This window comes from Mytilus edulis, chromosome 10 (assembly GCF_963676685.1).
Source record: "Mytilus edulis chromosome 10, xbMytEdul2.2, whole genome shotgun sequence".
Classification (NCBI taxonomy): domain Eukaryota; kingdom Metazoa; phylum Mollusca; class Bivalvia; order Mytilida; family Mytilidae; genus Mytilus; species Mytilus edulis.
The window spans coordinates 69,194,228-69,219,510 of record NC_092353.1 but is presented as its reverse complement, the minus strand read 5'-3'; the positions used below and the strand labels follow the sequence as shown (position 1 = coordinate 69,219,510).

General features: G+C 32.1%; 1 protein-coding gene across 1 annotated transcript in view; it reads right to left on the bottom strand.

Moving 5' to 3' along the window:
- The window catches only part of LOC139492935 (uncharacterized), a 96,368-nt gene extending 85,306 nt beyond the window's left edge, over positions 1-11,062 (bottom strand). Inside the window, exon 1 of the mRNA XM_071281083.1 lies at positions 10,611-11,062. Coding sequence (XP_071137184.1) covers positions 10,611-10,800 — 190 coding nt within the window. The 5' untranslated portion in view covers positions 10,801-11,062. The remainder of the gene's footprint in view (positions 1-10,610) is intronic.
- Positions 11,063-25,283: the final 14,221 nt, after the last annotated feature.

Sequence of the window (25,283 nt, the reverse complement as noted above, 5' to 3'; positions counted from 1 at the left end):
CTTGAAAATAATTTCTATTAATTCGACGTCGACAGGCCATATAATATGATGTAATCAAACATAAATATTTCATCAACGTTCACTGTTCACTTGTTGATCGATTAACCTAACCCGCTTCCGTAGCTACTGTAAAATAATTTCATAATTCAGAGAAATGATTAAATGAAGTTGATGCTCGGCGTATCAATGAACTTGCATCAAATTTGACGATACCTCAATAGGCGAAAGACAAATCAAAGCTTTTGACTGGTACAAAGAGCTATTAAGTGTATGCTGTAAAAACGTCTTTGTTGAGACATTCGGCATGTTAATGGTTACACGTAAAGTAACCTCTATCCTCTAAGTCATAATAGGTGCCAGAAAAGAACGCCAATTAACACTATTATAATTAGACTCTATTGCGAAGTTCAAACAAGATTATAATTGTGCTATTAGAGTTATGATCAGATTATAATAGTTATGTTCGAATGAAGACGTCGAATTAAGTTTCATTAAATGCTTGATGCAGATGCAGCGATGAGAATACATTTGTTTAAATTGAAAAACAGCTAGAATTACATTTAGAATTTCTTCGATGCGTTTTAAATTCGACAGAATTTTACTTCAAAGACGCTTTTTCACACCATCAATGATCGACTATCGTAAAGCAAGCTATTAATTTTACGTCAATAATTGCATACAGAACATATTATTACGTATTGAAAATAAATATATAATGATGAAACACATAAGACATTAATTAAACACCCCCAAAGCCCCAGTCAAGTGCCAATTATGGGTTAAATTTGTTTCACTATAAATAAATAAACATATGTGTTTTGTCTAGTTTTCTTTCATAAATAAACAATGCGTCTCTTCGTTGCAATCGAGAAGACCGCTTTACTCCTTCAGATAAGACTATGTCACGTTCAAATGGTGACAAAACAGCAAGAAATGTATAAAAGGAAACAGGTACTTAATAACAAGTATTGATAAATATAAACAAATATTGTGTTACTGCTATATAGACAATAATTCAAGTTAAATCCGGAAGAGAAACTAGAATGCAAGAAATTCATATAATTAAGCATGAATCAGCTGTAATGTTATTTGTCTCCTGTGAAAATAATTGGGACGACAGAGACCAAGTGGACATTCGAAACTCATCAGTCGGGAGGTACTGACAATGCCATGGCAGACAAACGAAAGACGACAAAAGGACAAATAGTTCAAAAAAGACTTAGTAGGAAATCTTAAAATTAGCAACATGAATCCCTCCAAAAGCTGCGGGTGATCTGAAAAATATGGTTCATGTATGCGACCATTTTTTGACCGAAGTTAATGCTAACAAAGCTAGCTCTTGCATATACCAGCCAAATATATAACAAAGGAACGGTTTGACTTTAAGTTGTTTGCCGGGTTTTTTTTCGGGGGGGGGGGGGGGGCGTGGCAGATGTTTGTTTCGTTATTCATATGCTATCAACAGTCTTTTAAAATGTTTGTTATTTTGAATCAAGGCAGTGAATATCCTCTAACCAAAACCTTGTTGTTGTCTGGGTTTTATATAGATAAAATAGTCAACTGTAATCTTGCCTTATAAATGCAAAAAAGGTTAAGTATGTTGTTGACATTTTTGTCAAATGGGGCAAAAAGTGACACATTAAACCGCCTACTATAAAGATATCTGCAACATTTAAGAAATTTATGTTATACACCAAATATTAAAAGATGATTTATTCTGCTGTTGGGAATTTAAAGTTTTTGATCTTTTCACAAAAAACATATCATTATCATTAAATGAACATTAAATATTGTAATATTTATCTGTTTTATTTCAGTATCAAATATGCACTTTGATAATTATAATTTTCTGATTCAGTAAGCCCAAAAGGATCTTGGGAACGACCGTTTAAAATCTGTACAGAAAAAAATATTATTCTGGAATTCAGATTTAGGGGTGATTGTCCCGTAAGCTTCTTTTTTTTTAACATTCCTCTGGTAAAGATTGTATTCTGTATATATCAATATAGGTATTCCATTTCTTTCAAAATCAACTTAAATACTACCAAGGATTTGTATAGTACTATACAATAGAGGGACGTCCGTTTGGCTGTACGGGATGTTGAAATGCACAGCCACTTCCGGTTGAATGGAGAGTCCTTATTCGGATAGGGTCTAATGTAGAGATTTCACTCTACTTTTAAAAACTCTTAAAAGAACTTTCCCAGGGGACCAACTTCAAGGCAAATCATTTGTCCGTTTCCAACATACCTTTTTCGAAAGGCGGTTGCAATTACGGTCTTTCCTCAAACTGCACTCACTTAGCAGACTTAACGTACTTGTTGTTTTACTTATTTTATATTTGTTCTTGTTCTGAATTCGGACGAAATACTTGCCACTGGACATAAAGCAATCAATAAGTTTTAACCAAATACAGCGTTATACAAAACAACACGATGATGTAAGTTTTTACGACCTTAACTGGCTATACACTCGCATGGTCGGACAAAACATCATCAAAGATTCGGTAAGTCGAAATTAAATTGTCAAAATAACAAATATACACCAGGCATTGACCCTACATCAAAAACGGTTGATTAGTGGTTCTATTACGAACTATAAACATAAAATTTTCGATCCGGGTTCTCATTTTATAGTATGAGTCAATGACCCTACGCAAAAAAAACCCTGCTGTTTGGAGGTTCTAGGATGAAATATGAACATAAAACATTCGATCCGCGTTCTCATATTTATCGTATGCGTTGCACTTTTAAATAAAAGGAATATATCATTATGACAAGCAACCGGATGAGGAACAATAATAAAGCTCTCTGTATGGCCATGATATTTTAGAAGAAATTTATTGCATAATATGATTGATCACGTCATTCTTCATTTCAAATCCTAATCTATAATTTTGTTACATTATTTATCTTTTTACTAACTGTGAAAATTATAAACTATTTACAAAAAACAGGCAGTTCTTTGTAATTGTGTTGTCAAATGTCCCGCAGTTTAAAAACACATCTACAAAGCCATTTTCAAATATTAGTTGCAACGTCACAATCATGATTTATTTTCAACCGATAAACATAAGGTTTATGTTTTGTAAATTTTCAACTGAAGAGAGAAATTTAAGATGGAGGATCATCAATATACTTTGTCCTGTAGGGAGATGTATTATATGTGTCAATACATCCACAGTGGGACTTCTCACTTATTTTCACACATAATAGACTCGTGAACAAACAAACCGTCCCACTTGTATAATACTCCCTATACGTCAGGGGCACCACCCTTGTTAACACGCCAACTGTGTGGTAAAAGTCAAATTTCAATAGATTTTTTTAACTGATTGGAGAAATTTTTCACGGCTCTTCACCTCAAATATCTTAAGAATTTTGTAAAGCTTAAAAGCACTTCTTGTAAATTATTGAAAACTTAAAAAACCTGTGTATTTCTGCAAAGTCATTTTATGAATTTTCTATGATAATTTGCCTAATGACCTCATAGAGCGGTTGAAACCACTCAACTTCAAAGAAAATATATCTTTTAAAAGTTACTAATGAAACGGAAAATTTTCCGCTTAGCGCGACTATTTATGTTTTATGAGAAGAAATAAATATATTATCAAAAGTTTAAATAATTTGCATCACCATTTGAAATAGTTATTATAGTTTATAACTAGTTAATTCTATGACCTGCATTATTTTGGAATTTTGTGCATATCACCTATGTCATAAAGAATGCAACCTGTTTTCTAAAATGAAATGACATGGTAAAATATATAGATAAGGTGATGTGGTCTATTCTCATGAGAAAAATACCTTTTTGTAAAACAGGTTGACTACGCAAGAGCGGGAAAAGTAAGAATGCAGATAGTACGTGTCCTTCAAACAATGAATGAATGGACTGCGCGGAGTAAGAATATAGAGTGTTCATCCTGTAAAATTTTATATTGTGGGTTAGCTCGGTCAAATCTTACTAATGGTGTCGTTTTAACCAAGCAGTATTTTCATATTTCACTATCTTATTATAGTCATAAATATGCATGTAATACTTGCTACTGGATATAAAGCGAGGTACCGAGTACAATACAAAAATGCATGCATCCTTCTCCCTAGTCATATTTTGCGACATGATTTGGAAATCTACTATCAGCATGCTAATAAACCCAACAACGAAGTTTGCAAGATATATACACTTTGAAAAATACTACTAGTTTTGTAGTCCGATAAAACTTTGAATAGATAAGGAGTGTATAGCTTAAAATAAAAATCGTAAAAAAGATAAATGGACGGCAATCCCTAAAAAGAGCGTAACGACAACAAGCCTATAATGTGAATAGGTATACGTAGATATATAGTCGTTTATCAACAGGGTGTAATACTCAATTGAGGTGGAAGAAATTTGTCATACTGGGGGATAATGGACGTCTTCATCCATTCGATTGTCACTTTTCTTTTGTAATTTACTTGCCGACTTGGCCTTTGTTGCTATCGGCCATGATATGTGGTAAATATAAACAACATTCTTGACAATGTTTGTTTCAGGGAAAATGCAGAAATGCATAAACTTACTACCACAATTATTTACACAGTGCATGTATTAAATGTGCAAGTTCTCAAGTAACTTTATAAAGGATCGAGCACATCGAGTGCATAAAAAAGGATTTTCACAGCATTCCATCCGTTTCTAAGATTTACCATATACTTATATTACTTTTTCCAATTTGTCTCTCCATATATTTTTTTTTCAATACGTCAGGTAACTATCTAAAATCATCTTTCATTTTTTCAGTACTTGTATTTTGTAAAGTGTAGTGGCACGTGTCGTGCTTTTATTCAGATACCGTCACGTTAAAACGAGACTTGAACATTTGTTTACAAAATATCAATAAAAAAAACTTTTATTAAAAAAACACAAAGTCTAATATGTTTAATCATTGTTTGTATGTTAGACATGATTTTCGATATAACTACTAGTATGTACAAATAACATCAAATAATTCTGTCAAAAAACTCATCAGTCATCTTGTCACAAGGTCACGTGAATTTACATTTATATACTTGCCAAATTTTATTTAAATCCATTATGAAAACTGATGTTTGCAAAACATATAATATTTTATCATTACATAGTCAAAATCATTTATAGAATACTATTTGTGGGTTAAACAAGGTTTTATTATCACCTGAGGTTAAATGTCACGCAATTGTCTACTTTGTAGTGTGAAATTGATTTTTAAGATCTGACCGATGAAAAAGTGTAAGTATAATACGTCCATATAAGTAAAAGGAGCAAAACACATTAGTTCTGTGTCTGCATGGATGAATACATATACTCGACAAATTATATATGATTTATTGATTGTTGTTTGTCTAACGCCAAAAACCAAATACTTTTTACATTTACAGCTAATTTCCAAAAGCTTGTGGAGTAAAACTTTGATAGGCTTGCTTGCTCTGTTTGTATAAATGTTAATTTGACCTATGTAATTAAGATTGATATCTTCAAAATATATATATAGATATATTTTAACCTGTATATATCATATTTAATTTTGATTGGACGTTATTCCGTAAAAAAAAAGCAATAAGCTTACCAAAGTCTTCCTTTACATGCATTAGGAAATTAGCTGTAAACTATTAATTAGGGTCGATGGGGATGAAGGTTGACTCCCACTGGAAAAATCCTGTAAATGCCATGGATATGTATGGACAAAAAATGAAATACCACAAAACAAGTCTGAATTCTTTAAAATGGGACCTGTATGATCGATAGTGCACCATGTAATTAGGAATGCATGTAAAGTGCAGAAGGGTTGAATAAGTACTAGTATATTCTTAAAACACGTGATTACAAGAGGATTTTCTCTAGCTAAAGATAAGCAAAGGTTAATCTGAACTTCCTTAAAATCTTATAATATTCTTATCATTACTAATCGGCTACAATGCATATATAACAATGAAAGTATTGTTGAATAATAAAATACTTTTAAACTGCTAATCCTCTGTGAATTAAACCGCAAGTTTATAAAAATAAATCTATCTTGGATTGTAAAACCAGAGAGACTAATTTATCAAAGGCTTGTAATGATCGTTTAAAAGTATTTGAGTTTTTTGAAAGGTTTTGCTTTTATGTCTGCTTAACTGCATTCCAAAAGATTACATGTTTTATTACATCTGATTTAGACACGAAAGGGAGATAATCTTTCATCTTCCAATGACAGGAATTAATGGCGTATCCTTTCACTAATATGGGCTGATGTAACTTGTTTATGCATCCTTTTGATGATAACCAATTCCTTTTCAATATTATATATCCTTTACATACAAAAACGTCCCTTTTATTTATTTCACACAATGTAAGAATCGAAAAAACTGACTGAGAAACATATGTATATGCGGATTTTAATTTCTGGTTACACTGTGTAGAGTTTTCATTTGCCATTGTAAAATGTATATTTTTTTCAAGATTTTTGATATTTTGTAACTTACGGTAGGAAGGAAGATTGATATAATAGTCAGGTTTTTTTTAAGGGGAGAGGGAGGGATGCAAATTATTTTTTTAGTCACCTGTATTTTTGTGAAAACACTGATGTTCATTATGTACGAACATATTTGACTCAAACTGCTGCTCTCGTCGCAATTTCTATGTCTAAGTTCATCACACGCTCATCAAGTACAATAAGACCCCATTACAATAAAACTTAATTAATCAGCGGTGCGTTCGAGTGTATGTGTAAGGTGTTTAAATCTATACAGTCGCGCTCGAACAAAAAATCAATCACATCAGTCGTTCAAGGTGACTTTTAGAACGCAAGGGCAATTAGGAAAGACCACTTCTTGCATTTATCATGTAGCATGTCCTCAATGTTATACACGTAAATTGAAATTGATCACCTAGTGACACAACAAGAAAACAAATCACAACAGAAGACTTCTATTTTTCATATTGTCATTGTTACGTAGATCGAATTGATACTTCATCGCTCGGGGGCTGTGTGAGTGTTTAAATCATTAATTCCGTCTGAAGCGTGAAAACCCATTACAAATGCAGAAAAAATATACAAATTTATCATATGTTTATATTTTTGACGCCTATTTGTAGTTAAAACATTGGGATTATTCAAATAGAAGTTATTCCTGAATCAATTATCGTCTATAAACCTACATAATGTTCAGATATACATCATGTATGCATAATTTATTTCCTAGCGTAAAAGTGATACACTAAATTACTACTTTATAGATTAATTTATGTTTGGTATTTAACATACCTAAAAATCAGGTTTCTTTGGCGAGGAAAATTATTTGGTTGACATTTCTCCAGACGTTTGGGAATTTCTACATGCATTGCGTTTTTTGTATTGGTATATGCTTTGAACTTTCGCTCTTTCAGTGAAACTTTGCATGTCGATCATATTCATTCATTGTATTCACTTCATTCAAAAGAAACAGGTTTTAAATTTCGTTCAATATAAATAATCAAGAAGTTAAACTTTATTAAAAAAAACATAGATATACAACGCTTTAATCATCTGTATCTTAAACATGAATGAAATATTAGCCACTGAACGACAGGTAAATGATAAATGAATGAAGTATATCTCCTATTTTTAATTGCCTTTCTGACAAATAAAGTTAAAGTTATTGGAAAATCTTTTCATTCACATGAGCGGCACTGTGAGCAGAACGTAAGGTCATAGGTCAATGTTCAAACAAAAGGGGAGATGCAAGTCATGTAATTTGTTAATGATACGTTTAACAGTTTTCTTGTCCTCAACTTACGTAACAATAGTCTGTGCCGTATAATTTATGACCGTATGCATACGTTTGACCTTAAATTGCTTTGATGTTTGTTTATGTTGTCGTCTGCTTGCAATATTTTAAAATAAAGTGTTCATCTTAACAGTTTTTACGCGTATAAAGTTCTTAATGTGACAAAATCAATGAGCCCCTTATTCTAACTAGTGCCAACTCGTCGAAAGAATATTTTTTCTTATGTTTGTATATTCATAACATTTCAATTCGGTTGTTTTATGACCAAAAGATCAAATAAACAATTGTCATTTCTTGTTGTTTTCATAAAATGTAATTTAATTGTGCTCAATCAAAAACTCAAGATAACTAATTGAATAACGGGTGCCGCATGTGGAGCAGGATCTGCTTACCCTTCCGGGGCACATGAGATCACCCCCCGGTTATTTGCCCTGAAACTTCTATGTTTGACAGTTTTGTCGACTGTTGACTGACTTCTTGTCGTTTTTTTGCCATGACTTATGCGCTCTCAGTTTGTCTTCAACTTCCAAGTTTGAATAAAGATATTTCAAACTCAAAATTAATGGGTGCACACAATATGCATAGTAGCCGTTTCTCTTGATCCGTAGATAATTAAAGTTTTAATACAAACCATGCTACCCTTTTTTTAAAGAATAAGTACGCAGATATTTTTTCTTGGTCAAAGTATCCTTTAATGTGTTTTATTGTCTTTCCTAGTATGTAGGAGGTGTAAAAAAGTCTATCATGTTTCAACCATAAAATTTTTAATGGTAAAATTAAATAAAAGGAAGACATTCAATTCTATTATCATCTTTTAAAACATCAAATGCGTACTTACCAGGTATAAATTATTTTATATGTAAAGTGTGATAAGTACATATCCATGATTTTCTTCTCTATATTTCTGTTATCAAAAGACTATAAATTCTTCCAACAGTACGGACTTGAAATTTTTAAAATGAAAACCATTAAAATTCAATAAAGAAAGTTTTGTGGGTTAAAATATGGCCATAATTTATCATTTCTATCTTCCTTTTTTAAAATGCTGTTAGAAATCATGGTGTTGGAACCTATAAAAACTGTTAAAGGCATGAGAAGGCATAGTTGTCTACAGATGTTAACATCATTTCTATTCATAATGTTCGTTTCTTTTATATATACTTGGCAATACCATAAAAAAAGGTTTGAAAAACTTTTGACTTTGCAAGGGTGTATGCTATCTATAAATCTTTAGTTGGTTTCTTCTTATTTAATTCACAGAAGACTAATGTTTTTAGTATCGTAATGAATTTTATTTTATCTACCTAACATGCACATTAAATCAACACTTTAATCTAACTAGCATATACTTTAAATCAACACTTTTAAGAAACAAGCACTTAACTTTATCAAAGAATAATATGCTATCCTATTTCTTAAGTCAGGTCATTTTGATATTGATAAAATCATCCTTTATACTTTATCTAATTAACTTGATGCAATGATAAATCGTGTTAAAAAAGCAGAGAAATACCTACTTGTAAGTAAAGTATATCTTCTTAATGTGAATAATTATTCGATTAGCGTCTTTCCTCCCTCTTCGAGGGCATATTAAAACAATATATCTAGATAATTTCAACATGATCCAACTGTGATTTGTATATTACTGAATAAACTATTCTTAGCCTATAAAATGCCATCCACGTTGATGATAAATATATCATTATGCAAGATTTATAAAACATATTAGATTTAGAACCGTTCACAACATTGTCACTATTCAATTAATCATCGAATAAGTAGTATAATTCAACCAGTTGGTTTGCATTTGGAACTTTGAGATGCTTTAATCTTACAATTCGTTTGATGAAGTTCAAGATTATCATAGCAATTTGCCGTCAAAAAAGTATTCCATTCAAGATTACGAAGCAGACTGTATATGTATACAAATGTATAACTGATTCATTACATGCTTCTTGTAAAATTTAAGTGTTCGGAAACGATCAAATTAAAATTACTTAGTGTATAAAACACGACTAACTAAAGTTAATAAAATGAAAGTATGTACATAAAACTGAAGCAATACGTGTTTTTTATAAATGTTGTAGATAAGTGGTGCAGGAATTTACGTAAGTTGACAATAATGAAATCTTTTATTGTGTCAACATGTTCTGAGCAGTGCATAACCTTGTCAGATAATTTAACAAGCGTGTAGAAGAAAGTCTTTCACCTGAAATATATTTATGCAAAGTTTGTGGTTTTAAAATCACTATATGAGAGAAATTGATTTTGGTCCCTTTACTCGATAGTATTAAGAAATTTTCGCTTAACTGAATTAGTAGAAATAGATATATCAAATATATGAATTCCTTGTCTGAAAGTGGACTTAATCCTTCCATCTTTTTCAATGAACTTTTTCCCGTTAAAATTTATATATAAACGTGAATGTATTGAGGAGTGTCTTTTAAAAAAGGGAGAGGAGGTGATGGGATACGAGATAAAAGTGTTAAAAGTATCAAAACACGGCAAAGAAAACTACAACATCAGCCTGACAGTTCTTGAATTCAAACCTGTGAAACTATCAGACTTTCATACGATTACGCGAGGATTCTAAAGATATCTGAACCTTCAAACTATGTTTACTTGATTAGCATCCATAGTATGCTAATTTATATCACTTTTATCCAAAAACATATTTACACATGCCGTATATAGATATATACATAAGTATAGCATTTGGATATGCCATATTTCAGTATAATATTAACTTCATTTGTACTGTCTGATACATCATTTTCTGTCAGTGGTACTAATAAACAATTGAATCAAATTAAACTTTATAAGCAATCAAAAGATAAGAAAACTCACCTGTGTATATCTCGCCCGGAACGTATTTCTCGTTTTTAGGAAGGTCTAAAATCCTTATTGTAAATCCATTGTCCCCGGGTTTTTGTGTTGCAGTAGTATGAATTGGGGTTCTTTTGCATATACTATAGCACTGTACACTTTGAAAAGTTATAACAAAAAATAATAATCTCGAAATAATATTAAAATCCATGACGAAAATGATGATAATTAAATATACAATCTAAACTACAATAACATATATTATTTTATGCTGATTAATAAAAATCCGAAATGTGTATTTTAATTAAGTCTCCGTATCTGTATCAAAGTAATCCCATAACATATATATATTTGTCCGATACCATAAAAACATCGTCAATATTTATATCCCACTACTATAAAAAGTAAACGAATGTTTCATGAAGAAAATAGTAAGTTGGTGTTTAAAACTCAAGGTAGCAAAACTATATGTCAATCAAATGTTAGTCTCCGCCCCCGAGGTATCTCTATGTTTTTGATAAATGGTATCACATGTTTTATCTACATTTCGTAACGAGATATATTTTTGTAGTTAGAGCTTTAAAAATAAATAATATACCATATGGACAAGCCGCTCCTGTCAAATTGACCACTTAAATTCCAAAACGGGTTATTGTACCGAAACTTTTGTATATATAAATCCTACGGTTTAGGGATAAGTATATTTATTAAATCAATAAGAATTAAAATAATATTTCGATCGTTAACGTGATTCTTATACAATATTTTGACACTCTCCTATTCAATTTGTTTTTCAGATATCATAATTCAATAACCGTGATCTCCGCGTCTCTCAAGATGACAACTTAATACAGCATATATAAAAACTTCAAAAATAAAATTATTAAAGAAGTCATTCACATCTCCGATAAATATATGATAAAGAAGTCATTCACAACTAGCCGCTTTGAATATTCAACATTCTAACATTATTTCCTTGATTATTCTCTTGTGATAACGTGAAATTGTATAAAAATACTTGAACGAAATATTTTACTATTCAATTTCGTGAAATTATATAAAAAAAAAAATACCTGAACGAAATATTTTACTATTCAAATTTGTGTATATCTTGTACCTCATTAGCCTCAAACCCCAACTTCTGCCCTGTAATTAAATTTCATATAATGCTTATTATGATAAAGCATATTAAATTTTGAATGCAGTTATTGAAAAACTATTAGAATGCGTTATACAGTTGCAATACCTAATAGATATGATCATAAATATGACGAAAAGTCATGCAATTCAAAAATATTGGTTGCGTCATGCAAAACAAAAGACAGAAAGACACCAATACAGATTCAACAAATAAGACCAGGAAACAAAACCTATAAAGGGTGAAAAAGACAAAACAAACGAAAATTGGTCACTAAAACACTCAACAGAAAACTTATAAATGAGCAATTCTTGAACCATAAACAATCCGTTTAAGCGGGTATGAAATAAGGCGCTCGGGAAAGCAGATCATATTTTAATGCTTCTTATATTTAGCTTTGCTAGTCACCAGTAAACGGCGGATGATAAGAATGACTTGCTTAAAGGCAAACTCTCAGGCAGTTTCATCTTCGCATGAATTGCATGCTTTTCTACTTGTAGGAAGAAAAGTAGTTCCGAGACGGAATAGATCAATGTGAGGTATCAGGGGCGGATTCAGGCAGGTCGTGGCGGGCGTACCCCCCCCCCCCCCTTCCCCCCTAAAATTTATAGATGAGTTGTCCTCAGCTAAATAAAGAACATTTAAGTTTGCACCCAGCCTTATCTTAAATCCTGAATCCGCACCTGGGTATTGGTATTGGCAGTGTTTGTATCTTTTATAAGTGGCATGATTGCCATGCAATGAGACAAATATTTACCAAAGTTGAAATGACGGATATGTATGTACAACTTTATGTCACCGTACGGCCTTCATCAACGAGAAAACTCGATATTCCGCTATGAAAACCCCCCACATAATAATTGATCGGTTGATTTATTACAAATCGAAAACCACATTCAACAAAAATACGAAACCCCTTGCGTTACAGACTCCTTACTTGAAAGATACATATAAAGAATATGGCGCGCACAGGATTTTATATGTTTTTGACCACTAACATGAGACTGTAGCTGTAGCGTATCAGCACAACATTAGAACAACAGTTGAAAATAGTAAATAAAATTTGAACGAATAACAAAAACTACTAACACATCCAAAGGATTTATTGTATAAACATCATAAACAGTATTAAAAAAGCATTTTATCAACAGAATGTTGCTTCGTTAGTTTCCGTAACTGTATAGCAGTTACACTATTTTCGTTCTATCTCAAACTTTTTTTCATCCGTTCGGCGTCTGTTCGAGCTATCCGGTAAGGTGTGACCATAGCTAAAATTTTCATCCGTTCGGCGTCCGTTCGAGCTATACGGTAAGGCGTGACCATAGCTTTATGTTCACCTCTGTATGTGTCTTTTCTATGTGTTTTGGTTGCTTTCTTATGTAAGCGATTCCATTTTCGTTTATTCATTAACAGGTCATATATCTTAATTATTACAAATCGTCCTGAATATGCATGAAATATTTGCCACTGGACGTTAAGCAACCAACAATCAATCAATTATTACAAATGGTCTTATTGCTATGATCCTCGGTTTAATTCCCGTAACTAAAGAAGGAGAGTAAATTGTGGGTAATAAATGTCAGTAATAGTACAATCAAATATATTTGGGGAAATGCACATACTGAACTATTTGCGCTAAAGTTTTAACCTAGGTGTGCTTGTGTGACTCCCCGGGCTAAGTCTGGTACAATGGTGTATTTTAGTATTGATTTAGATATCCCTTCAACATTAAAATATGTTTGTTTCTCCATACTCGAGACAAACATGACAAATGTTACTACAAGGTGTAGATTTATGTATAGTCGGGGCTAGCTTGTCTTATTTTATGTCCTATACACAGGGCAAGTATCATTACTCATAATGACCGTTCCTAATGGCTCTTTATTCTTGTTTCACCTGGAAGCAACGCGAGGAGTGCCAAATGTCATTTTCATATATTTGCTATTTGAAATATTTATATCAATAAACACACAACGTCGGAAAGTAAAGGTACTGGATATGTTAAAACATTAACTATCTTAATTTCATAAAAGAAGTTAGTTATCACATGCCAAATGCACGTGTAGATTACCAACTGTTTGGAATACCATTTAAATACTAGAAATAATAGAACACGGACAAAGAATATATAGAGGACCTTTTCACAGAGCTTTGCGAGAACAAAACCCGACAGAGGCAACTAACATTTTATTTAGTAAAAAATAATATTCTGAAAGTTTTCTACTTTTTAAAATTTACTTTCCTTACTTCATAGCGAATGTTTGCTAATTCTGCTTTATAAGTGATCTGCATGCTTAATCGTTCTAAGGCACCACAGGTCACTTCGAATTGTTTGGTGGGGTTCTTGTTGCTCAGTCTTTAGTTTTCTGTGTTGTATTGTGGGTAATATTGGTTGTCGGTCTTTTTTCTATTTTTACCATGGCATTGTCAGTTTATTTTAGACTTATGAGTTTGATGTCTCTTTGCAATCTTTTGACTCTCTTTTATATAACTAAACCCTATTAACTGCACTGCATGTAAATATGAAACTGAGTTTATATTTCTTTAAAATTCTTAACTCTTTCATTTATACCAACCTTTGTAAATGAAATTAACACGATATAAATTAGTTGCGTCCAAAGCGCTTTATTAGATTAACGTAAAGCAGGACTTGACGATCAAACAAAAAACTTTGAAGCCAATGATATACCAGAAGCTATATGGTTACGTGCGATTGATTTTTGCGAACCGATAAAATGTTTCAGTACGTATATACTTTGAGAACCGATACGATTGTCAGTTTGGTCTCTTACATTGAACAGCAATGTATAGTGTTACCGGTTTGCAATTATCACAATGCAACCATCTTATTGGTTCGTGTATTCCAAGCAACCATCTTATTGGTTCGTGTATTCCAAGCAACCATCTTATTGGTTCGTGTATTCCAAGCAACCATATTATTGGTTCGTGTATTCCAAGCAACCATTTCTTGATTCGTCCTTTGTCTGCATTGAATTATCAGTTGAGAAAATAACTCCCTTTAAGTGCATACAACTCATTCATACCCGTAGCCAGGGGGTTCGGGGGGTCAGGACGACCCCCCCCCCCCCCCCTCGGCCTCTTGAAACCAAATAAGCACTGTTAAAGTCAACATCCTGTTCAAATTGTGACTGTTAAAGTCGAGTTCACGAGTCCAAATACCCCCCCCCCCTAATCCCCCCTTGGAAATTCCTGGCTACGGGCCTGTCATTTGTATTAAATGAAATTTTATTGCCTTTGAATTTATACTACTCATGATCTAAATTAAACTATTACTTACAACCCGGAAAAGAAATTAATTTAATGTTTTAAATTCTATCGAATGATTTTTTTTATCAGTTGAATATTTTACATTACTTGACGACATGACGACTATTTATTTTTCCGTCCACCCAAAAATAGTTACCAAATTAAATTTAAATCACGAAGTCAATAAATGTAAATTGCAGATAATTTGATTTCTAATGTTTTCAACAATAATCAATTCAAAGTTGAATATGTCCGCTTAATACGTATACATATGACTCCTTACAAATAAGTATTTTTAACATGTGAGCAGTCAACATGATCCATATATATTTAGTGTGATGTATAAACGCCCTATTTTTGCTTAATTAAATGCAAAATTTACCGTTTAAGATTTACATCTTTATATTTTTAAATTCATCATCTGAAAATAATTAATATACCAGGTTAGTACGTGTATGGGGATTTTTTTGTCTGCGCATTCAGATATTCAGACAGACAACAGTATGGGCGAATGGAAAAGACAACAAACAGACCACAAACTATTTGCCACATTTTGTATGAGCCTCTCCCAAGTCGCCTGTAATTCAGTGGTTGTCGTTTTTTTTTCATTACTGTATATCATATTTGTTTTTCTTCTTTTTTTATTTTATACATAAATCATGCCGTTATCTGTCTTGTTTGAATTGTTTAACACTTGTAATTATAGCTGACTATGCGGTATGGGTTTTACTCAGTTTTACAGGTCATACGATGACCGATAGTTGTTTATGTCACAAGTTTTGTCATTTTGGTCTCTTATGGAGAGTTGTTTCGTTGGCATTCATACCACATCTTCTTATATTTAATAGTAGTGCATATAAGTACTATATTACAATAATTTGACATGAATTAAAATTTTCTTTTAGATTTTTAGGCTACAACCATTGATAATTATAAATGCGAATTTTAGGTGTTTAACATGACGATGTTTCGGAACTCTTCTACATTTTACTGGCGCTATTTTTTTTCTCACATTTTTTATATGATATTAAAATACTCATTTGCAGACAGTTATCGATATAAAATAATAATGACATTGCATGATGTCTCAACATACTCCTCCTAAAGGTGTCTAAAATTTCACAGATTGTTCAGCTTAAATTTTCCCTCTTTTTAAGAAAAAGCTATTTGCGACTCTGTCTATTTGGATTAGAACCATAGACTTGTAACATGTCCATTCCTTATTAAAAAAAAAAAATTTGCTTCATTAACGATTTTACTGCTATAACTAAGAGTTTACCTTTTTACTGACATCTGCAGACTCAAATATAAACATATTCAACTACATGTATGCTATAAGGTAGATCTCTACCTAATAAAACCTTTCACTCCATTATAGTTTTGCTTTTAATGCTTTAGTTTTTGGAATATCAGCCAAAAAATGCCTTTCTCCAAGGGCAATCAGTATAGTGGCAGTTTTCAGTGAGCATATAAATATGTAAGAAAGAATTAAAAGAAAGTTAATTGTAGCAAGTCTTTTAGAACCCCTGCACTACTCTTTCCGAAAGCAAATTGCCACTGCAATCAGTGTTCATCATTAATTTTGAGCGCAGACATTCTTAACATTTTGTCTTTATATATTCAGTAAATCCGAGTTCGTGGGACAATTTTTTACGTTCATTGTGATTTTACCTCATCAAAGAACGGCGTTCATATTTACATGTTTTATTAAACGTGGTAAATTGTATTTATACTATTTTGATGTATTTTACTGAAAAGTGAGACATCTAAAATTTTATTATAAATTGGGTTTTATCTGATCTCTCTGTTCTTGTAACAATTTATCAGATTTTATTGTGCAGTGTTATTAAATTTTAAATCAAATTAAAGAAATAGCTCATAAATCTTGTTTATAATTTGTGCTTATGCATGCAGACACTGCTTTTATTTGCAATTTTTTCATCGTTCTTGCTTATTCATGATTTATATCTCCAATATCTAATAATATTAAAGTATTTGAAAACACGAAAAAAACGGAACCATAAAAATTAATAGAAAATGATATCTCACTGCAATTTTACTGTGTTTATTTAAAACAGTTTAAAGTAAACTGCTGTGATTTCAGATTAGACGGTGCAACCTGAGACATTTGAGTAATTCCAAATTGTTAATACAACTTTTATACATATAACGTAAAATTAAAATGATAAACTTTTGAATAAATTAGACCGTTGGTTTCCCCGTTAAAATGGTTTTACACAAGTGAGTTATTTTTGTGGCCCTTTATAACTTGCTGTTCGGTGTGAGCCAAGGCTGTGTGTTAAAGACCGTACTTTGACCTATGATGGTTTACATTAAAAATTATGACTTGGATGGAGAGTTTTCTCATATCACTCATACCACATCTTCTTATATCTATTGTATGCTATAAAATCAATTTAACACACTATAACACATTGGATTACGAGATACATGTATACTATGTTTTTAAGGCATACTGCATATTCTTCTACTTATACATCGGCACTGATTACAAAGAATTCTACCAAAGATCTTCATTTTTATGCCGGATGTTTCTTTCGTGAACAACACTGACAGCCCCACAATGGAAAGCTTACATCCGTTGTGTAATTAAGGGGATGTTTATACTCAAAAGTCAAACTGATGAAACCATGCATTGGAAATAACGAAGAACGACAAAAAGACAGTCAGCAGTCTACAAAACACAACATAGATAACTAAAAACTGAGCAACGCGATTGCGCCAAAAACCGGGGAATTTGATTTTCTCGTGTGCTTCAGAAGCGTTAGAAGATCCTGCTCCAAATATAACACCAGTTATGTTACTCTTTGAAATCTTGATTTACTTCACAAGAATATTATAAAGTAGTTACCAATAAATATTTGTTTATTTTCTTTGGTTACATCTTCTGACATCAGACTCAGACTTCTCTTGAACTGAATTTTAATGTGCGTATTGTTATGCGTTTACTTTTCTGCATTGGCTAGAGGTATAGGGGAGGGTTAAGATCTCATAAACATGTTTAACCCCGCCGCATTGTTGCGCCTGTCCCAAGTCAGAAGCCTCTGACCTTTGTAAGTCTTGTATTATTTTTAATTTTAGTTTCTTGTGTTCAATTTGGAGTTTAGTATGGCGTTCATTATCACCGAACTAGTATATATATTTGTTTAGGGGCCAGCTGAAGGACGCCTCCGGGTGCGGGAATTTCTCGCTGTATTGAAGACCTGGGGACTTCTGCTGTTATCTGCACTATGGTCGGGTTGTTGTCTCTTTGACACATTCCCTATTTCCATTCTCAATTTCATATTCAAACCTCCAAGAACACACACATGGACTCATAGATTTAGTACAAAATTATCCCGTTCGTGAAAAAAACCCGAACAATTTGCTCTTTACATTTAACGTTCGGGTTGACTTTTCACTCTTCTACTTTAAACGCCAAGTAATATAGTTTTTTTGCGATCCCCAAAATTCGTTGTGGTCTACTTAAATGTGCCTATTGTATATCAAGCACAGAGTGAAAATAAAATACCATAGTCAAAATCGTAAGCACTCAGACCTGAAATGCTTCGTTTTAGCATGCATGTTTCCAACATGAAAGTCTTTATTATATAATGATGGCGACAAGATAATATACATATTATAAAGATAAAGGCAAGATTTCAAAATATACCTGTTTCGATCTTTGATTGGAAATTGATGCATAAGTGGGAAAAATAATTGTGGTTTACTAATAGGCGTCTTCACTTTTGATCAAGGATCAATCAAAGTAAAAATAATAAGGAAATGTTAAAGCAAAAACTCCCGCCTCCTACTACAAAGTCGTCTGCTAAAAATAGAAAGACTTCAAACTTGTGGCATTTCGTCACGTGTAATTTCAATTTCAAATGCGTAGGTAAACAAATTCCAATAAAATATCTTTGAACATGTATTATTTAATAGTCGTATAAAAAGTATAATGTGGAAAATTACGTCAGGAAAATTTCTATTTCTCTTTGACGTATCACTTATAGATATGCATTGATAATACCTTCAAAGAACTTATTCAGATGGCATCATTAACGGCATATTATTTCTCATCGCTTGTGGAATCTCTGTGATATATAAACAGATAATGTAGACATTAAATAGGTAATTTCACTATTATTATGAATTACAGAAACGTTAATTATTCAAAGCTGACACAGAGTTTCTCCCTAAATTGAATGTAAAAACTTTTGAGTAATACGTTCACAAAGAGGTACTCGATGTCTTAATCAATCTTAATTGACTAGGATTGTCAGTTTTCCTATCGAAGGTCGGTGGTTTTCTCCGGGAACTCCGACTTCCTCCACCCGAATAAAAACTGGCCGCCACGAAATAGCCTAAATACGGTGCTTAAAAGTGGCGTTAAAACACCAAAAATCAAAAAATCAAATCTTAACCAACACTTCATTTGTATTGACTGCAAAACTTCATGTTCACTGAATACAGCACAGGCCTAGGACTTCTGATTAACAAATCAACATTTTCATTCATGCTTTATTTCTTTCACCGTGGCATTGTTTTGTTTGTTTGCTGTTATGTATTATGCATCTGTTCATACGAACATGACAATAAAAATATATGAACATATTTGAATAAAATCTTTTTTCATCCTGTTCAATTGCCCAACTTATAAAAGACGCAACCTTATTGGTACAATTCAAATTTGCAAAGTAAGTTAACATTTGTGTGTTAAGGGGCCAAGATGAAGCCCGCCTCCGGGTGTGGGACAATCTCGTTTTGTTGAAGCCCCATGCCATTGGTGGCCTTGTGCTTTATTCTGCTCTTTGACACATTCCCAATTTCCATACTGAATTTTATTGCTCTTTGCTGTTGTAATATTTTTTGAATGTGTCGCTCTGAGCAACAACTTCAACGACACTCTTCAGAAACACCATCACTGTTATATATACCTTGCTCAGTGCTCGGCCTAGGTTGACGAAACTAGGAAATAAGACGGGTAATGCTCGAGAAGCAGATTGCTCACCATAGATTATAACATTTTAAAAATATTATGTCACTATCTTCTCGATTAGTCTCTCCCAATTTTTAATGTTTGGATGCAAATGAAAACAAATATTTACTGAAGATATAGTTGTAACATATTATACATTGCTTTTTGTTCACTCCTATTTTAAATGGAAATGCCATCAAGTTGATCTGTAATTTTGATATCTCATTTGATCATGTTGATAATTTTGAACAATGCAACGAAATATGAAGTAGAAAAAAACATGTGTAATAAGATCAAATAATATTTCATATCTAGTATACAATATATATTTCACCACATATGCAGCTGTGACGTACACTAAATCTCAACGCATAAACAAAAACATTTGTCAAATAACTCTTATGCAATGTTTTAAGGAAGATTTTAAACATTTATAAACCGCAAATGCACTATTTACCTAGGCAAACATTATTATATTTCGATGCATAAACAAAAACATAACCAAATAGTTAGTATTTCAATATGTCAATGTATATTTTAAAAATAATAAACCGGAAAGAATGTAAGTTTTCTCAATTGATTTTTTTAATATTTTGAATGTCGGGGTCTTTTATAGCAAAATATAAAGTATGAGTTTTTCTCATTGTTGAAGACTTTACGGTTGTTTATAATTGCTTATATCCACTTCATTTTAACTTTGGTGGATAGTTGTCACATTGGCAATTTTACCACATTACCTTATGTCTATAAGAAATTGAATACAACACGTTTAATAATTTCTTGCGTCCGAAGCACTTTTCTGGTTTTAGGAACGCTCAAAACCAAACATTTGAAATCCGAGGATGTATAAGTACCGAAACCGTTGAAGAGCTTTGTGTCAAAAATACCTAAAATAAATAGCCAAATTCATCTTAAGCCAACTTTGCCTGAGGGAGTTGAAACCTTAGTTTCTTAATAATTTCAATTTTTTTAAACGGACAATTTTAGTACATTTTGTTGGATCATGTCAGTACCAAAGTACTGACTACTGAGCTGATGATACCCTCGGGTACTGATAGTCCACCAGCAGAGGTATCGACCCATTGATTTAAAAAATTAAAAACAACACGTTCAATAATTTCTTGCGTCCGAAGCGCTTTTCTGGATATTAGGCCTTCGTCAGGAACGCTCAAAGCCAAACATTTGAAATCTGAAGATGTATAAGTACCGAAACCGTTGAAGAGCTATATGTCAAAAATACCTAAAATAATTATAAATAGCCAAATTCATCTGAAACCAACTTTGCCTGAGGAAGTTGAAACCGTAGTTTCTTATTAAGTAGAAGCAAAATAATGCTTAGAACTGTTTTAAGCTTTAATTTGTTGATGCGCATAGATGTTTAATATATCTTGTTTTTGGAAATAAATTCTAGAAATTTGACAATAACAGATAGAAATGCAATGCGATTTTGAGCCATCTATAAGCATACGTAATTTGATTATGACAAAATGTTGTCAGAACATCAAAGTATAAACATACACGAAGTTGTGCAAAAAAGGTAGAAAAGAGCAAAGGGGCAATAAATTGTGTATTTTGGTAAAGATTCAAGAATGCTTTGACTGAGAAATTTCGTAGATAGGAACATATGGAACATTTACCATACCCCGCCTTAGTCATTGCATTTATGAAATAGTTTGAATGTAACGAATTTGAAGTAACCATAACACACAAACCACACCGTCACAGAAATACCACCGTTGTCATCAGACTGTTACGTGCCGAAAACATGAAGGCGATAATGCCAAGAAATACTCTTTCAAAACTTCGGAGGACCTCCAACTCACCGACTAGCAATGTTTGATTTCAACAAATTTATCACGGTATGACCTGCATGTACGTGTCGCTTAGACAGCCAAGTACCAAATGGTCAATCTTAATCATCCGTGTAATTTGTTCTATGGAATTATATGCAAATTTTCAACGGAGGAAATTATGGCATTGCCAATGGTTGATCAGGTATTTCGGCCCTCAGAGGCTCTGGAGTACTAAAGAGTATTCCTGGTTACTTTATGAGTTCGTGCTGTCCTTTTCTTTTTGTAATTTTCTGTTCATTAATTTCTAGCTTGTTGGTTTTTTCTTCTTTATTTCGTCGACGGTTGATATGACTGAGACATACAAATAGGCGAATATTTGTACTTTATGATATTATACATAAAAGAAATCACTTCGCGCCAAATTTATTCAAGGTTGTAAATCACATGGCTGTCGATCAGTTCCTCAAAGAACCAGATCAAAGTAAATGTGAATCATGGATGTCAATACATGATGTGAAATAAATCATAATCAGCTGCCCCAATTATTACCCATAATTCCACAGAGTTATACATCTCTTTGAAATAGTCGTTTAGAGTTTGGAATAAAATAACATTTGTTTTCATGTATGATTGCAATGAACTTTATAAAATGTTTTCATGTCTAATTGTATCGGACGTACTTTATCAATTGTTTTCATGTATAATTGTATCGTGCTTTATTTTTCTCTTTTCTCTTTTTGAGGCCCATTCTTTTGAAGTATTTGTTCATTATTCTCTATTATTTAACACCTACCAAGACCCTGCTTTGTGAAATGCTTTGATAATAAATCTATACATGATCTGGTACCCTTAAATTCCTAGTACCTAACCATTAGTATATGACACTTCACATGTTGATTCGAAATTAAAGAGGGCGTGGACTACAACTAGTCACCTTTTTGCATTGCACATGTGATATACTTCGTACCAGCCCGCTAAGCACCAATTCGAAAAATATGCAGTTTAAGTAAATTTGATGTTATTATCATACAGTTAAATCATATGTTATTTAGTATATGATAATCATTGATACTTGACGATGGTGACTGGGAATGAGCCTCATCCTTGTGGTTACAGATATATATCAAAGATGTCAGACCACCAATTCACAACTGGTGTAAAAATAGCCCTGCTCTGCCACAAGTGCTTTTGATATCATTGTTTACTTTAAAAACTAAACAATAAATTTGAAGAAATGAAACTTTTGGTGAAAGACAAATATATTTAAACCATTTGAGCCAAAATTTACTTGTCTTTGAGTGTGGTTGAATAAATAGGTATTGTGAATATTATGTACAACAGTATGTTCGCGTTATATGACTTTTTGTCCACGAGAGGGACATAAACATAACAATATAAAAAATCTAAAGAGATCCAGAGGTCACCAATATTTAATGAATGGCTATTATTTATTTTGAATTTATTGAACCATAAAATTAATTTTTGACTCTTCACATTTTAATTCAATAAATTCAATAAATTCAAAATAAATTATTGCCATTCATTCTAAATAAATTTCTATCAAAAATAAAGCTCAAAGAACTTTTATATTATTTATATTTACAATAACAACGTACACACATGTTGGCGTATGAATACACAACGTCAGAGTGGGCGTGTCGCCATGAAAATTGACAACATTGAAAATAAAACTAATTATTTTAACCAATCAGAAGACACTTAATACACCAAATTTATTTATTCATGGATCAACTATATTCAGAGGTCAAAAATATCCAGAGGTCAATAATATCAAGAGGTCAAAATGTGTCGAGCTCTAAACAGCCATGAGTCTAAATAAAATCATAACTATTTTCATGGATCTTCATAATGGCGATGAATTTAGTAGTATGCTACATGTGTAAGTTTACAAGCTTACTCTACAACCTAAGACGGCACACTTTTTTGCTAGATTTCAATAATGTTACAATATTTATGATCAACTCATATATTGTTTTATGCGATACACATATATGAGTGTTTGCTTAGCAACATGTTATAATGTATTGCCGAGGACATACGCTGGAGGAACTTAAGAATATTATGGAAACAATAAAACATCATTTATACCTTTATGAGAATAATATAGATTATTTGAATTTAAAGCAAAGGAAAGGCAAGTTTAAAATTAACATTCTTTTCAACTACATATATATTCTAAAACTTTCGTGATTAAACGAAAATTGAAATTTATGACACCAGTATCTGAGAAACAATCTAAACGAGTTTGGTTATGTAATCGATTTTCAGCAATTAGATTTAAACAGAAGATTAAAATGAAATTTGCATGTCCATTTATTCAAGATACAAAGAAGTAGAAAACAATTAATAAAGCCCAACTGCCACGACGAGTCACAGGGAAGATATATATGTTACGTAATTGAGTAGTTACTGCAAAAATCTGTTTGTTTTCTCACTTAGTAAAGAAGTTGTAAGGTTTGGAATGTATTGTATTAAGACACATTCACAGTTTTGTGATATTAGTTAAGTTATTTTGCTATAGCATACGAACATTAAACGATAGTATGTTTAAGTGATTGTGATTATTAACAAAACTTACGTAAACTCGCTAACGAACGTCCTTCATTATATATATATGCTGCAAGTTTTTCGCCATTATATCCTCCTTCATTGGATGTCATTAAATTGTGTTTTTATTTCATACTCATACTATTGGTTTTATACCTTGCATATATAGTTTCGTATAGAATTCCTCACTGACAAGTTGCTATAACGTATATATATGATATACATTTTATTTTATATATTATTTTTTTGTAGGGAGGGGTACTTACTGAATAAGTATAGTAGGCTTCCTTTGAATGTATTAGCATATGCACTATTTGTCAGATTTTGCTGGTCAGTTGAACAAATATTTTAATCTCTAAGTACATGTACTTATTTGAGGGAGTCGTTTCTGGTGCTATAATAATGCTTGAAAACCAGGCAGAATTTATATTCATCGTCTTGGATATGCATGAAATATTTTTCACTGGACGTTGAGCAATTATCAGTGTTCATTCATTCGTATGAGAACATCTGTATAACGTTGGTTAGGTATTTGCCAAAACGTTTAACACGTATTTTGTTTGACTGTTGTTCACAATTGTAAATTCAAAGTGGCATGTGTTTATGTTTTCCTTATTCTTGATTGACTTATATATCAATTTATATCTTCTACAATTGCATAGACATTACATATATTGATATTTAAATAGATTCTACAAAAACTGAAGCTGGAATTTTGCAATTCATTGATTCTTTGAATTATATTTTTTAAATGGCAGCTGCACGAGTATATATAATCCGCCAGTCGCCATTATTTTCATGAAGTAAATAAAGTCTCATTTAGAACCTTATCAACATCAAAATACATGTAGTTTAAGAGTATCCTATTGGTTTCAAGAGTGTTTTCACATTGCATATACCGTTGGTTGCAAACAGAGTGGTCATCTCATAGTATCCGGTCAATCAGACGA